The 17050-nt window shown below is 38.8% G+C and overlaps 1 protein-coding gene across 1 annotated transcript; it reads left to right on the top strand.

Moving 5' to 3' along the window:
* Positions 1 to 2999: 2999 nt before the first annotated feature.
* Positions 3000 to 15677, top strand: slc25a33 (solute carrier family 25 member 33). Its single transcript, XM_074644973.1, has 7 exons — positions 3000 to 3245; positions 7808 to 7990; positions 9351 to 9428; positions 11271 to 11371; positions 12382 to 12448; positions 13941 to 14221; positions 14326 to 15677. Exons 1-7 carry the CDS (start codon positions 3205 to 3207, stop codon positions 14523 to 14525), a joined length of 951 nt encoding a protein of 316 aa, XP_074501074.1. The 5' UTR covers positions 3000 to 3204; the 3' UTR covers positions 14526 to 15677.
* Positions 15678 to 17050: the final 1373 nt, after the last annotated feature.

The following is a 17050-nucleotide window of genomic DNA, read 5'->3' as shown; positions in this document are numbered from 1 at the left end:
AATCTTTCTTCTTACTGGGTAGACGTTGTCACTGCGATCAGATCAATAATTAGCTCAGAGCTTGATTTTAACTTCAGTGTTATATATTTGGGAACCGTGCCAACTGGGCTGGAGAAGCAAGACAGATATTTTGTTACAAATACTTTGAGTTGCATTCAACATCCTACATGTTAGACTTTTATATGTGCACTCTTCCCACTTTGTATCGCAACTGCTGGTCCGGATAAATAAAGTTTTATCTTATCTTTCCTAAATTCCTCCGGGATCAATAAAGTATCTATCTATCTATCTATCTATATTGTCTTATCTTGAGAAGTATTATCATACTTAAAGTATCAGAATGAAAGTATTTGTTGCCCTTGTGACTGTCATTTATAATCATAAATGACAATGTTATATTATTATTACTGATGCATCAATGTGTACGCAGGATTTCAGGGTTGTAGCAGGCCGGGTTAGCGGATCGTGAGATGATTAATGGAGCATGAAAGAAGAAAATCAAAGTCCTGCTACACACATTTGTATTCATTTGTTTTAGACTTTGAACTGCTTGTTTTGTGAAATACTGGATACTTTTAACTCTTTGGGCCTCAAACAATTATTTAAATGAAACAATCTGAGACGTTTAGAGGGGAAATGACTCTTTGATCGGACTGTTAACATCTGAATTGTGACAAAGAACTCCAATCAGACACAGCTTTGTTTTTAAAAAGGTGTCATGATTCAAAAGGTTAGAAACCACTGGTTTAGTCTTTAACAATATACATTATATTTGATCATATCACCCATATGTTTTTATGTGAAAATTAGGGTGGTCAAAGTTAATGCGATAATAACTTGCTCTCAATTTTGGCGAAGAAAAACTGTCATGGACATTTTCAAAGAGGTCCCTTGACCTCTGACCTCAAGATATGTGAATGTAAATGGGTTCTATGGGTACCCACGAGTCTCCCCTTTACAGACATGCCCACTTTATGATAATCACATGCAGTTTCGGGGCAAGTCATAGTCAAGTCAGCACACTGACACACTGACAGCTGTTGTTGCCTGTTGGGCTGCAGTTTGCCCACTCCCATGTTGATAAGAGTGTTACATTTTGACAAATCTCCCTTTAAGGTACATTTTGAACAGATAAAGAAAATGTGTGATTAATTTGCGATTAACTATTTTAATCGATTGACAGCCCTAGTAAAAATCTTAATCTAAGAAGTAACCTGTAACCAGAGCTGTCAAATAAATGTAGTGGAGAGGAATATTTCCCTTTAAAATATCTGAAATCTTGAGTTAAATGCATTTGCCAGTTGATAGTTCATTTACAGAAGCTTCCACATTGGCAAGACTAACACACCCAATCATGCAATTTCATGCAATACATGAAATGCAATTTCATGCAATACATGAAATGCAATTTCATGCAATACATGAAATGCACTTTTATTGCTCAACACTGGCACCTTTGTTTTTCAGATTAATTACGTGATTAATGCACCCTGTTAACACACATGATGAAAAACATGATTGGAAATAAATAGGCCAAAGAGCAAGTGCAGCTGGTTAGACGAGAATGTTTTGACACCATGACACACATGTGCAGACAAACAGACAAACACACGTTATCTTTGTCATTGATTTAAAAGCCTAGATACCTCCAGTGTTGAGAGCATACCATATTTTACCACACGCCGCTCATTGGTGGACGCCACATACCATAACATCACGTGTCCGTTATGACACAGCTAACAGGAACGGAGTCATATTTCGTCTTCAGTTAAAATCAAGGTCTTTGTTGTTCTGTGATCTGCTTTTTTAGCTCCCTGTGTCTGTTTCTTATCAGAGAACGGCCTGATTAAAGGTACACAAATAGTTTGATGGAAAGTCTGCAGAAGAGAACTGGTTTGAGATCAGATCAAATCGTACCACGTAACCTTTGCAGGGTATTTCATCAGAATCAAAAACATGTTGGCACCTCCACACACACACCTCTCCAACCAGACCTGAAGGTCATTCACCAAATGTTTTACTCTCATCATGTCACGTTCTTATTGGTGTTAGTCATTTGTATCTACGTCACAAGCAAAGTGTGGAAAAATAACATAGAGTTCGGTTTATAAAATGGTTTTGCAGACATTATAGTCTCCTTATGTAATATTACCCCTTACCAAAAATAAGTTTAGTCTAGTGTGCTATTAGTATACTTGTTTTAAACTTAAAATAAGAGTGTATACTTTCTGTTTACTTTTTATGTACTTATCAGAGATAAAGTATAAATAAGTATACTTAGCTCATACTGACAAGTATACAGAAGTTATACACAAGTATAACTCATAAACTAAAAAGTGGGCTACACGTACAGTATATACAAGTATAATTGCAGGATAAAAACTATTAAACTAGTAGGTTACTGAGAGTATACTTTAAAGTGCACTTTCATAAACTAAAAAGTGGGCTACAAGTATAAAACTAGTAAACTATCAATATACTTATAGTATAGTTGCAGCACAAAATAAAACGTATGTTTAAACCAGTTGTGTACTCAAAGTTTACTATTTTTATACTTTTATACTTATTAGTATACTTAATAGAATACTTTCATAAACAATAAAAAAGTGGGCCAATTTAGTCCCAAGAAGTATTAAAGTAGTGCACTTGTAAGTATACTACTAGTACATTGATATTAGTATACTTACTACATAAAGTATACTTGGTAAAAATATATACTTGAACTTTACTTAAGTATACTTAAAAAAAAACTTGAAGTATACTACTTTTTGCAACTAATTATACGAATATTTTTGTAAATCATACAGATGGAAAGTTTTCCAGTGAAACCCGTGAAGGTCAGGAGTTGACTCTTGAGGTGCAAAGTGTTCTCCTCCTGTTGTTTTGGCAGCTTTCTTACTGGTAATAATAATTGTGCAACAACATGTAACAGACCTATAGACACACAGGGAGGACCACGTGTTGCCTACGTCACGGACAACACCCCCGTCCGGCCCTCTGTGACGTCAACAGTCAGCAGCTTCTTCTCGGGTCACCCAGCCGCTCCTCCTACTCTTCATCCTCCTCCTCCTCCTCCTCCGAGAGCCGGTAGACGGACAGCACACTGACAAACTGGGATCATTAAACCCGTCTCTCTTCGGTACCAACGTGGTTTCTATCAGAGATCTCTAACAGGAGTTATGTTGTCTGTGTGAAGCTAACAGGATGCCTCAGAAAGACACGCTGCTCAACCTGTTCGCCGGCGGGTAAGTCTTATTAATCACTCTAAATGGTAATGTAACACGGCTTTATGTGATGTGTTTTGTTACATACGTACTTATGCATGTATTACATATAATCCAGTTAATCTAACGCGTTGTTTTAGCATCATAGAGCCAACAACTAGCATGCTAATTCAGAGCTAGCATGCTAAGTCGAGCTAGCACGCCTGCTGTAACACACATTGTTTCACTTTGTCCTTCAAGGTTCAAGAGTTGTATTTGCCATTTGCACCTATAAGTACAGTTTCTTTGTTTTTACACATAATTCCACAATTTAAAACAAGAAGGAAAAAAAACAAGACTTCAGCTTAAACTATAATTTCAATTGCATTTAGAGAAAAAGAAAGGACACATGCTTTCAATTCAAAGAATTAAAGTAAATAGTAAAATAATAAAAATGTGAAGGGTCAGAGGTCAGGGAGGGGAAAAGTATATGAAAAGTTTTAGCCACTTAATTGTGATGCATTTAATTGCTGCTGTTAGCAATATCTGTAAGAGATATTTTTTTATACTGTATATATATATATATGTTCCATGACCATGTTAAAAGAACTTGTAGCTCTCATAAAAATATTTAAAAAAAAGAAATAATTAATATATTTCAGACAATTACACAGGAACAGTTTTTATTCCCAGGCCATCAGACTTTTAAATAGATAATTCATACGACACCTTCTCACACAAAAATATATCTTATACTGTATATGTTCTTAATATGCCTTGTACAAAGTATTTCCTTTTATAATTGTAATGTAACTTATTATTTTAATGGAGCTTCCCAACAAAAAGTATTTCACACGTTTGTACCTGTATAACCGTCGTGACAATAAACATCTTGAATTGAACCTTGCAAGGCAGCATGTTGCACAGCATTACAGTCCATTCAGTTCAGGTGTACTGTGTGTTGATAGATAGATAGATAGATAGATAGATAGATAGATAGATAGATAGATAGATAGATAATAGATAGTAACTTTATTGATCATGAGGGAAATTCAAGTTTCCAGCATCACAGTTCCATAGTGCAAAACATGTTATAAAAAGGCAGTAAAAAAGTTAGTAGTGCAAAGTACAAATTACAAAAAAATATACCAGAAATAAAAATACAAGGAGATGAAGAAAAACTGTTAAAAGTGAATATAGTGCAGGGTAAGAGCTGTGATACATGACGATTAAAAAAGTGCAGGAGACTGTTAAATATGAGTATAGTGCAGGGTAACTCCAGTAGCTTAGTATAAAGTGCACTGTGTGCATTATTATCTGTCCTGCAGAGGGAAATTTGTAACTCTCAAAAAAAAATATTTAAATAAATAATATATTTCAGACAATTACACAGCATTACAGTCCATTCAGTTCAGGTGTACTGTGTGTCAGTAAAGGTATGGAGGTGAGGTGTATCTGTGTCCCTCTTTAATGTCCTTTATTGCCACCAGTCTGATTGTAGCTGGGAATAATTATAATAATAATAATGATAATAATCTAGATTAATAAACAGTTTTATTGTAGCTGGGAATAATAATAATAATAGTAATAATAATAATAATAATAATAATCTAGATTAATAAACAGTTTTATTGTAGCTGGGAATAATAATAATAATAGTAATAATAATAATAATAATCTAGATTAATAAACAGTTTTATTGTAGCTGGGAATAATAATAATAATAGTAATAATAATAATAATAATCTAGATTAATAAACAGTTTTATTGTAGCTGGGAATAATAATAATTATAATAATAATAATGATAATAATCTAGATTAATAAACAGTTTTATTGTAGCTGGGAATAATAATAATAATAATAATAGTAATAATAATAATCTAGATTAATAAACTCTGGCCTGTGGAGCCTCAGGTTGTGTCCTTCACTACTCGAACTTCATTATTATGTAATATAACTAGTAAATAAATGACTAAAGTTTGTGTTTTTAAATCCTGAACTAATTATCAAACTACTGTTGTTGCTGTGGGAAAATGAATCACCCGACAACATGTTTTATTAACATTGATACAGCCACGCTAACGCCGGCTAGCTACCGTTAGCTGCTAACAGCTGCTAGCCGTTAGCTGCTAACACCGGCTAGCCGTTAGCTGCTAACGCCGGCTAGCTACCGTTAGCTGCTAACAGCTGCTAGCCGTTAGCTGCTAACACCGGCTAGCCGTTAGCTAACCGGATATCGCTGCTTTCTTTAGGTCAGAGAGTTCGTTTTCGTACATGCGAGTAACAACGTGATGTTTGTACTGTATTAAACACTGTGATTCAAGACTGGACGTGTCGCAGTCACGAGAGTAGTCAGGCTTTAGCTGCTAACCTTCGTTATGACGTAACAGTGAAGCTCTGCTGAGCCAAGCAGCTCCATGCTAACAGCCAGCATCACAACCTGGTCGAGAACAGCTGTCTGTAAACCAGAATAATCACATTCAGCCTGTTATATAACCACGAGCCTGGTGGCTTCCAGCTGATGTTAAGGTCACATTTAAACAACACTGGCTTGACGCCATTTTACCCTTCAAATGTTATAATGAACTAATTTTAGCTGTGCACATTCACACCTATATGACCTCTCCAGCCCTAGGGTGCTGGATGGTGTGGTTCGCCCTAGACAGACATATACACAATAAATCAAGAATAGCTCCACAACAACCAGGTCTATATGCATGATCTTGGTGTCTGTGGATAGGTAAGACTTCAGAGAATTCATCCCCAGTGTGAGTAACATTGTGACTGTTACTATGACTGAGTAAATTCTGATTAACCAAAGGAAGAATTAATATTTTTATCCTTGCCTAAAATGTTTTCTAGATTAGACAGTGGATAACACCATTATTGCAATGATGTCATGCACAGAGATGCCACTGAATTCATTCAGCAACTCCTTCACTACAATTGTGCCAAAGCAGATATAAATAACACAAAGCACATAGATTCTACAAAGGTTTTAGTGAGGATAGGACCAGGTTGACTCTCCATTTGGCCAAGGGTGCCAAATGGGTTTTCTACCTCTTGAAAGGGAATCTGGCTATAAAATACTACTGATATCCACTACAGGAGGCTATGTGCACACAATGGAGCTTTGGCCATGACATCTATCCTGTGCATCATCACATTCTACCATTATGCACAGTATAAAATCAATAAAAAACAACTAAACTGCATGATTTTGATTCCAAATTGAGTATTTTTGTTATAATAATGAAATATGATCAAGTGAAACTTGGATAATAACAATAAATATTGATAAAATCAACAATTTAAATAAGATAACAAAAAAGAATCCAAAGTCAAGTATGTACATTCAATATAAGAACAGTCAAAAGTATTATAAAGAAAAAATACAATTTCTCGTGCGTTGATTTTGTAACTAAAGTATTGAAATCATTGCCAAACATTGATTGGACAAAATACACGTGGAGTGTTGTTTTAGTAGCATTAAGGCCTCGTCTTTTAGTAACAATTCAGAAAAAAAGACCACCACAGCATTTTATGAAGTTTTTAAAAGGCAGTGATTTAACACACAGCTCAGCCGAACCCGGCACCGGGTCCGTCAGGTAAAAGGGGTTAAAGTGAAATTAGTCATATGTATAATAAGGTGATGAGGATGTTGACCACTTTGTTTTTATTTTAACTGTATCACATCATAGTCTTAAAACATGTCAAACCTGCCGTGGAAAAATGTTTGTTTACCTTTCCAGTCAACAATCACTCAGAAAACCAGCCAAACTCGTATGACAGCCTTTCCAAACAACACCACTAAGACTTCATGCACACAATTTCATTTTACAAGCATGCTTGTAATTTTCAGAGGGGTCATACTCTTGCACCCATTCCCCCAGATTTCTTATCTTTGTAGTCAGAGGTCATGGACACTCGTCAACATGTCTTTGTTTGTCAAATTAGGTTATGCAATGCAGAACGTCACGTAATGCAGAGTACAATTTGTTATCTATAAGTAGATAATAAAACACTATAATAAATAATCATCAAACATGCGGATATGGGTCAGGTGACTAATGATACGTGATATAATTAGGTCAGACGTTAATTTGCAAAGATGTTTGACTCTGTCCTTCAGACATGAACAGTACAGAGGCTTAGACTAATCTGTTCCAGACTCCTAAGCGTGTCACTGCCAAGGTTATAGACATACAGTAGTTGGTAAAGGATGTACCAACTGTAAAAAACGAAATGAATGCATTTTTTTATGCTGAAAAAGGAAAAGTGCTATTTAAAAATAGGGCAAAATAACCCTGTCCAAGTGCAATTAGGGCGTCTGAGCCATAAAATCCAGTGCCCTGGATGTGTTGGGTATTTCCACTGCAGAGCCAGAGACCAGTCTTTGACCATAATTGTTCATTACACTTGGCCAGCAGCTCCTCAGCTGTGTTATGATGGAAAAACACTCCCCCCTAGTCAAAGCTAATATGAGTAACCTTGCAAATAATAGAACCACTAGGTTACATACGTGTATTGTACTGGGATATTGTAAGATTTTAAACATCCCAAAGTCCATAATACTTATTATTTTGTGTGATTAATTTACAGATGTAGTGGTACGGTGGGAGCCATCGTGACCTGCCCCCTGGAGGTGTTGAAGACACGGTTGCAGTCCTCTGGCCTCACCCTCCGACCCGTCTTCCAGGTCCAGCTGGGCACCCTCAGCGGCACTGGAGTTATCCGACCGGGTACGGGTACTACTGTTTCACCGGGGCTGCTGCAGGTTCTACGGTAAGATGTTTCTATATGTTGTTGGCAAACTCTGCTGCAGCATGCTGCGTGTGGGCCGTCCCTTGAGGCGGTTGTATTATTGTACCTGCCAACAAAGGTACAAAATGTTCCCTCCTCACAGCCGGTGCACTTTGCTTCACCCTGCAAAGACCTCAATGCATGTCTGAAGTGTTGATGTAGCACATTTGTCCTGTGCGGTTCTTGTGATTGAGCCCATGGAAATACGACAGACAGCATGTCATTTGCCTTCTGCTTTCGTGGTCTTAAAAAAATCAGGCCTCAAATCCCCTCCCACATAAAGTGAGGATTAAGTACACAGTGTCCTGCTCGTACTTAGTGTCTTTAACCAGCTGTTTGGGGCGGCACAAAACATTCTTTTCCACCAGGAAAATTAAGATAGATGCATAAAACATATATTTTTTATGGTTTTCATGTAAGTATTTCACCTCTGCTTTGGTCTGGAAGGACTAGAAGCAGACCACGAGTAAGGAGGGAAGGTTTTAATCAGGGTGCAGAGTCAGTGTTATATTACACTACGGGCTACAAACTGAACCGGTCTGGACTGGTTGGCTGTAGCTGTTTAAGTTATATAGTCTTCGGAAAATACATATTTTCTTGTAAATTTAGATCTTATGCTAGTTTTCCAACTTACTTTAACTGATACAACTAGATTTTTCAGAGCTGTTTGAGAACTGTCTTTGCTTTTTATGGGCTTATATTTATGTTAAATTAATTATAGACCTTTAAATCCCTTCTCCTGTCATTGAAACCTCAACGTTAAACACTGCATTATTGTGTTTTTAAACTCTCCCTTGTTTGAGAAGAGGTGTCAGGTGTCGATGAGAGAGAAAGGTGGAATGCTTGAACACTGCTTGAGAGACGAGGTTTGCATTACAGACACCCAACACAACCTGTAGATGTACCCTCCTCCTCCTCCTCCTCCTTTGCGTGGCCCCAGGCAGACCTGTCTGTCTGTCTGGGGAATGAATGTCACTCCCTACAAAGTGTTAAAAAAAAAAAAGCCCTGCGGGGATGTGGCGTACGTGACAAGCAGAGCACTGCGGAGAGGGACTGGGTTTCATGTATAAACTTATGCAAAACCAGCTCAAGTGAACAGGACCAACTTGGAATGAGTGCAGGAGCTATCACACTCGTTCCCCTAATAGAGCCGGAGGGATCATCCTTAGAAGACCTTTGCTGTAACTGTCAAGTTATTTTTCTAGATGTGCAGTTTTCCCACTCGAAAGAGATTGAGCCATCTACATCTAGTATGTTGAACGATGGTGCACCTGTTGGGTGTGTAGTGCATAGTATGTGATTTTGAAGACGGTGTTTTAATGGTTATTTACTTTTGTTTCAGATCGATTTTAGAAAAAGAGGGACCAAGATCACTTTTCCGTGGTCTGGGGCCGAACCTTGTTGGCGTGGCCCCCTCAAGGTACAGTAAAAATCAGTGATTACAACACTCCCATTACCCCCCCCCACCACCACCACCACCTTCCTTAACCAATTGCAGTTTTGTTTAACAATGTCCTGACACTGTAGCCAACTCTGTGTAAATGATACCTGTGCAGGTTAGCGATGATACACAATGACGTGACCTTGTGTGTTCAAAAACAATAAACAGAGCAGGAGGTTAAGGAGTGAAGAAGAGCGCTGGTTTCTCGGTATTATATCACTGCCGCTAACCAAAGAAAACAAGAAAGAAGGAGACTGTGTTTATATTTTTAACTTTAACGGTTGAAAGCATTAACTGGTGGTTTACAGAGGAAGAAGTTGTCGTGACAGCAACTTCCGAGTCCCCCCCAGCCTTCTTTGAGTCAGCTGTTTAGTCTGGCTACAGGCTACAGCGTCTGTCAACACGAGGCCTCTGTACTTTTATTTGAGTAAACACAAGATGGGGAAGAAATAAGGAACTATGTCTGAGGTTTTAGTGTCACCCGAGTTTAACAGAAACAAGTTGAGAACGGCTGGATAATAATTGATCTGGTTGAGTCAAAACGAGAGTACAGTCTTGTATAGGAACACCTTGTATGGCAAGCCGTTTTAACATTTAATCGCTAAGCTTGACTATCCGGTTTTAACATTAGAGATCTCCACAATTACACTTTGACTAGTCATATTCCAGATAACTATAACGTCATTCTGACTTGTCAAAACGACAGTTGGAGATATCTGTGATTAAAACATTATTATAATTAGTCAGAGTTGAGGATCAGATAGTTAGAAAATGACATGAAATAGAAAAAGAGCTCATCATCGAGGAATCTGTGGCCAACGAGGGCTTTGTTCGCTAGAGAGATGTGGTAGAAATTTACGGAGTATTGTAGATTTATTTTCTCCAGACACACTTTATAAACCCGTACGGCTGCAGTGCAGCTCCATAGTATGTTTGAATATATCTACAACGTCATTCTGAATAAAATGTAATGTTAGATATCTAAAAAGGACGATGTAGATATCTTCAATTGAGGGGAATTAAAGATATCTTGAACTGGATTTATGACTAGTCGGAGTTAAATTTTAGATATCTGAAACTGGAATTACAACTAGTCATAATTCACATTGCTGATATCTGCAACTGAATTGTGGATATCTTTAATGACAAACCCCATAAACATGAATGGCAAAAGTAGTTTGAATTGTACTAGTCAAAATAGAATTAGTGATATCTTGAATTAGAGTTTTGACGAGGCAAAATGACGTTGCAGATATCTCTAATGAATATCCTGTCTAGCAATAAATGTTAAAACTTGCCATACACCTTGTGAAGTTTCATTTTCAACAAATAAGTCAGGCCTGTTTTGGAAACAACAGTAATGCAACCGTACAAAATGAACAGTCCTGATACAGTTGCTACAAAATGTTGATTTAGACTTTGAGACCAACAGAAAAAGGTCATGGGTTACGTATACTTTTCCCCCGTGGTTAATGAGTAGCCTCAGTATGATCCTTTGCTCAGTCATTCCACCATCACCCTCCGTTTCACTGGCCAACTTGGACCGGCTCACATTCAGAGCAGCTCTGCGGTGTCCAGTGCTTATTCAGCCCATTCTGGTGCAGCGCCAGTTTGTTCCAGAAGCCGAGCGGAGAGGAAACCGACGGCTCTCGATGCACTCTGTCAAAGGCCAACCACTTTGTCCAAATGCAATCCTTTGCATAATTGCCCAGCTGTTTATAAAACCACAGTCACATATTGACAATGCATTCGTATTTAATTGCTGTGTGTTAATCTTTACAGCGGTGTAGAGGTCTTACCGGTTTGTTCTCTGTGTTTCAGAGCCATTTACTTTGCTGCATACTCGAAATCTAAAGAGACGTTCAATGGGCTGTTCGTCCCTAATAGTGGAGTGGTGCACATGTCCTCTGCTGGTGTTGCAGGTGAGCAGTCTTAGCCTTTGTTACATACAAAAGTATTATTTCTAAAGCTTATATATCTGTTTACACTGTGGATAAAACATCAGAATGCCAACATGAATCATTTTTTAAGTTTAAAATGAACATTATAGGTTTCTGAAAGGTCATATTCATACTTTATAACCCTCCCAATTTTCCCGGTAGACTCATGTTTTTCATCGCCCTCTCCCAGTTTCCTCCCGGGGTCACAATTCTCCCGTATTTCTCCCAATTTATGACAAATTTTCACACTTTTCTGGCACTGTACAGTGTGTATAATCCCTACTGTTTCCACCCGGACGACAATAGAGCTACACCAAATGTCGTTTCCCGGCAGAAGAGAACAGTCTATGCGCGCGACACAGCGCCGTTTGAGCTGCGCTTTCCACTGGGTTCAGGGCACAAAGTTGGGCTTTGCTCGATGCAGTGGAAAGCAGTCGTGGCACGACGCAAGCCGTTGGAAATAACGGGGTTCAGAGAGCGGTGGTCGTTGTCGCGTTGTCTGAAAGGACCTAAGAGAGAAATGAAGGGAGCTAACTGAAAGAAATACTCGAGCAGGGGCAAAAAATTCATAAAAACTGATGAATATTAGTTTATATCAGAGATTCACACGGCAAGTTTACACCAGAGGGGCCAATTACTCCGTTTTCTTTCCTGAGAATTAAAATTAGAAGTTTAACATAAAAGTGCTGATGCAGTGTATTTATTTGATTGTTTTAAACTCACCAGAATGCAGAGCAGAAAATAAAGTCTCTGAAACTCAATTTTTTTTCTGGGGGAGAACCCCCAGACTCCCCTGCTTTGGTTTTCATATCCTCCCTTTTTTAAGGTCTCATGGTTGGCAAATATGGTCATATTTATTCTTCTATCCTTCAATTATTCTTAGTGCAACAACAACAATTTATATCCGTACAACTTTAGGACTTACATTTAGAGGATGAAATGAATCTTATGTTCCAAAACTGAATATGTTTCTTTTGTCCCCCTGTCCTCAGCTTTCGTCACGAACTCTCTGATGAACCCCATCTGGATGGTCAAGACCAGGATGCAGCTGGAGAAAAAGTGAGTACACTCTTTAATGTCACCTGTCCTGTGTGTGCTTACTAGGGCTGTCAAAGATTACGCGATAATAATGCGTAAACGCAAATTTGTTTTATCACCACTAATTTCTTTAAAGCAATCGATCTTTCGGAGGTTCTTGTGGGCTCAGTTTTAAAGCGAGAGTGAAGATATTGGTATCATATGAAACTAAACAACCTGAGGAATCCATTGGTACGGGTACCGTATATGGGTACCCACGAGTCTCCCCTTTACAGACATGCCCACTTTATGATAATCACTTGCAGTTTGGGGGCAAGTCATAGTCAAGTCAGCACACTGACACACTGACAGCTGTTGTTGCCTGTTGGGCTGCAGTTTGCCATGTTATGATTTGAGCATATGTTTTATGCTAAATGCAGTACCTGTGAGGGTTTCTGGGCAATATCTGTCATTGTTTTGTGTTGTTTATTGATTTCCAATAATAAATATATACATATATTTGCATAAAGCAGCATATTTACCCACTCCCATGTTGATAATAGTGTTAAATACTTTACAAATCTCCCTTTAAGGTACATTTTGAAGGGAAAATGTGCGATTAATCGTGATTTAAATATTTGAATCGATCGACAGCCTTAGTGCTTACATGTTTAGCTGGTGGGCAGGTATTCCATATAGTGTGACCTTTAGCGGAGCCCACCTTCACAGCAGTGCCCTTGGGTTATGCAGTTTATATGAGACTGAGCGTGTGACCCCGCGCCATAAATACACAGTGCTGACGCACTGTCCTGCGCACAGAAGAAGAGTCTATATTTACATTACTGAGTACAGGGCAGTAGTATCATGTGAGGACTGAGGACACAGGAACAGGTCTGTTCACTCTGCCTTTAAAGAACACCTGTCCTGCGTCACGACATACAATATTCAGTTACGGCTTTTAATAGTTACTCATTCATCTCAATAAGGTAACTCTAAGATGTCATGTGCTTCCTCATAAGGTTGAAACTTGATTAATCGCTTACACAATAAACAGAAATATATTTGCTTCATTTGAGTCTATGTGGGGGTAGAATGAAGGTAGCGCTTTTATTGTTGTAGTCAGAGTCACGGGACGTCAAATCCGTTTTGTATCCTTCAACCAAAACAAACCGCAGCAAACTGAAACAGAAAACAGCGGAGGGTCCGTGTGGATACGACCTGCACCCTCACATGTTAAATCCAAAGTGGTAAACACTACACATCCAGTAAAGTATGGAAACACTTTGGGTTTCACACATTGCAGGAAAAGCTGAGCTAGACATCACGGCTAAAGCTGCATGCTAATTCTCTCTAAATCTCAATACATATCAAATCAGCACCCAAGTATCGTGATAGAACCGAATGAGGAGATGGGCGTATCGTCCCAGCCCTACAGAAAAACGATAAGATGATTATCAACAGTTAAATTAGGTGTTAGTTTCAACCTCTCTGTGATTTTTGGCACTAATGAGCGTGACCTGTTTGACCTTTTCAGAGCCAAAGGAGAGAAGAAGATGAACGCGCTGCAGTGCGCCCGCTATGTTTACAGCACAGAAGGGATTCGGGGCTTCTACCGAGGCCTCACCGCGTCTTATGCCGGCATCTCGGAGACCATGATCTGCTTCCTCATCTACGAGACACTGAAGAAACACCTCGCCAAGAGCCAGTTCGCCTCCCCGAATGGTGAAAAGGAGAAAGGAGCGTCGGACTTCCTGCGTCTGATGATGGCAGCTGCTTTTTCAAAGGGTTGCGCGTCCTGCATAGCTTATCCACACGGTAAACATCCATTATTTGTTTCCTGCAACACAACAAACAGGGTTTTTAAATATATTTCAATATTTATTTAAATGACTAATATTTTTCTTTTTTTGTCTCCACAGAGGTCATTCGGACAAGGCTGCGTGAGGAAGGCAGCAAGTACAAGTATTTCTTCCAGACGGGGAGGTTAATAGCGGTGGAGGAAGGCTATGCAGCTTTTTATAGAGGACTCATTCCACAGCTAATTAGACAAATCCCCAACACAGCCATCGTCCTCTCCACGTATGAACTCATTGTCCACCTGCTGGGAGAATCCAAGTGAAGGAAATGCTTGAAAGTTGGGATCCTGGATGCCACACAAACACAAAACCACTGGGCGAGAGAGACTTTTGAAAAATGCAGTACATACATTTAATTAAATGTGGTGCTACAGAGACTTTTCTGGTGGAACAGAAGCCGGTTGGACTTGTTATCCAAAGAGCTAAAACACATTATTTTATTGAAAGCTTGTCGTTTATCGGAGTTTATAAAAATAACTGAAGTTCTGGTACTTATTAAAACTCCAAAACCTGTGAAAAAAGGGTCATCTTCGTAGAGGACTAGTGTTAAGTTAACTAAATTATTTCATGTTTTGTTATTTTATGACAGTGTTTGTTTCCTTTTATCAGTGGTAAATGTACCGACACACATGACTGCGCAGGTTTTAGTTAATGAAGGGAAGTAATTCACATGAAGTGCTAGTTAATAGTGCTGTTCCTTGCGATCCAATGACCACACCTCATTTTTCTGTTTCATACATACAATGTGCTGGTTTTTGAAGTTTGAATTACAGAGAAATGTATCATATTTTTCATTAATATATTATAATTATATACAGGCTTATCTGTATGTTTTCTTTGTTGGAGAAAAAAAAAAGTCACCTTTTACAATATAATGAGATGCTTATTTGACCAATGGCTCAATAAAAATGCATCAAGAATCAGTTGGTGGTTCTCGCGAATACTGAAGAAATGATTCTGCTAATACACAAATCTACCTTTTACTGTGATGAAAGCACAAGCACAGAAGAGCAGGGTTGTTGCACTGTCGAGTCGGCAAAATCAAGATACGTGACGGACTAATAGCTGGTTCTGTTCTGAAGTCCAAATATTCTGTTGAATTCATTTATTTGGGAATATCTAGCTGGTGTTTGACAGCAAGATTTGGCTCAAAATACATTTAAAATAAGGTGTCTTCAGTCAGAGCTCTCTTTAAGTTAATTTTATAAATCTAAATTTCTGCAGCCCTAAAGTGTACAGTAAAGGCTCTCCTTTTGTTGATGCTATGACTGAACATCGAGATGTGTTTTCTAATCGTTTTCGTCCATGTACTGAAAGAGTTGCTGAGAGTGAATACCTGCTTCGCATACAGTCACGGATCTGAACAAACAAAGTCTTCCACGTACATATCATGCCTATAAAAAAAGTATTCACACCCCCTTTGGACTTTTTTGTGCTTTATTGTTTTACAACATTGAATCACAGTAGAGCTCTGAGCTTTTTTATGACCCTGATCAATGTGAAAGAAAAGATTATCTGATGCCAACATGTGTAAACATTACACATTGACCTCAATTACAGTACAAATATACATTGGATGCATAAGTAATAAGCTTTCTTAACTCTCTGAGACCACGGACTTAACTGTCTTTCAGAGGTTATTCAGTTTCAGTTTTAGAGCTACAGTGAAGCCACAGATATCGACTTGTATAGCGCCTTTCAAGAAACCCAAGGACGCTTTATAAAAGAGGGCACACAAAATCATACTGATAAATAAAACGGAGGAAAAACCTGTAGCCAGGTAATAAAAAACGAGTGATGGGTAGCAGCCGGGTGCGGGGGGTGGAGAGCAGACCAGTGTCGGAGGATCGTAGTTTCCGGGATGGAGTGTAGGGGTGGAGAAGGTCGGTTAGGTACTGGAGGGCACATTTGTATGTGAGGAGGAGATGATAGGTGATGCGGTGAAACTAGAAAAACCAAGGAATCCATTGGAGGCTAAATAACGCTCCAAACTTATGATAAATTTTAGCAAGAAAAACTGGCATGGCCATTTTCAAAGGGGTCCCTTGACCTCTGACCTCAAGATATGTGAATGAAAATGGGTTCTCTGAGTACCCACGAGTCTCCCCTTTACTGACATGCCCACTTTATGATAATCACATGCAGTTTTTGTATGCAGTATAAATGTTATTTTCGACTATTTTAAAATGGTGTGTTTGAATATTTCTGCATACTGGGGTCCTTAAACAGTCTTAGAATTACATAAATTGTGTATCACTGTAAAGCTGAGACTCTTGTGGATCCAATGAGCCCAACTGTATTTATGTGTGATGATGTTAGTCCCCATAGTAACCATTTCATTGTAGTGAGACCATTTTTTAAAACTTGACCTGGCTAAAATTCTGGATTGGATAGAGGTCTCTAGACTCGCATTTGGGGGCATCTTGGCTTGGGAACCGGAGAGTCGCTGGTTCAAATCCCTGCAAGGACCAAGTACGGACTGTGGACCGGTAGCTGGAGAGGTGGCACTTCACCCCCTGGGCACTGTCAGGGTGCCATTGAGCAAGACACCAGACCCCCAAACTGCTCCACGTGCACTGTATAGTAGCTGCCCCACTGCTCCTAATATACTAGGATGGGTAAATGTCACTATGTGCAGTGTACAAAAAACAATGTGATGTAAAAGCTGATTTACATTTGCATTTTACATTTGATCATTTCCAGGACTTCCAATATCGTTGCCTTGGAGCCTCGTGGCTTAAATGTAGAATAAATCTTCTCCCAAGTCACAGTTCTCTTTCAGATTGAA

Source organism: Sebastes fasciatus, chromosome 8, assembly GCF_043250625.1.
Source record: "Sebastes fasciatus isolate fSebFas1 chromosome 8, fSebFas1.pri, whole genome shotgun sequence".
Lineage (NCBI taxonomy): Eukaryota > Metazoa > Chordata > Actinopteri > Perciformes > Sebastidae > Sebastes > Sebastes fasciatus.
This window is presented reverse-complemented; position numbering and strand designations above follow the sequence as displayed.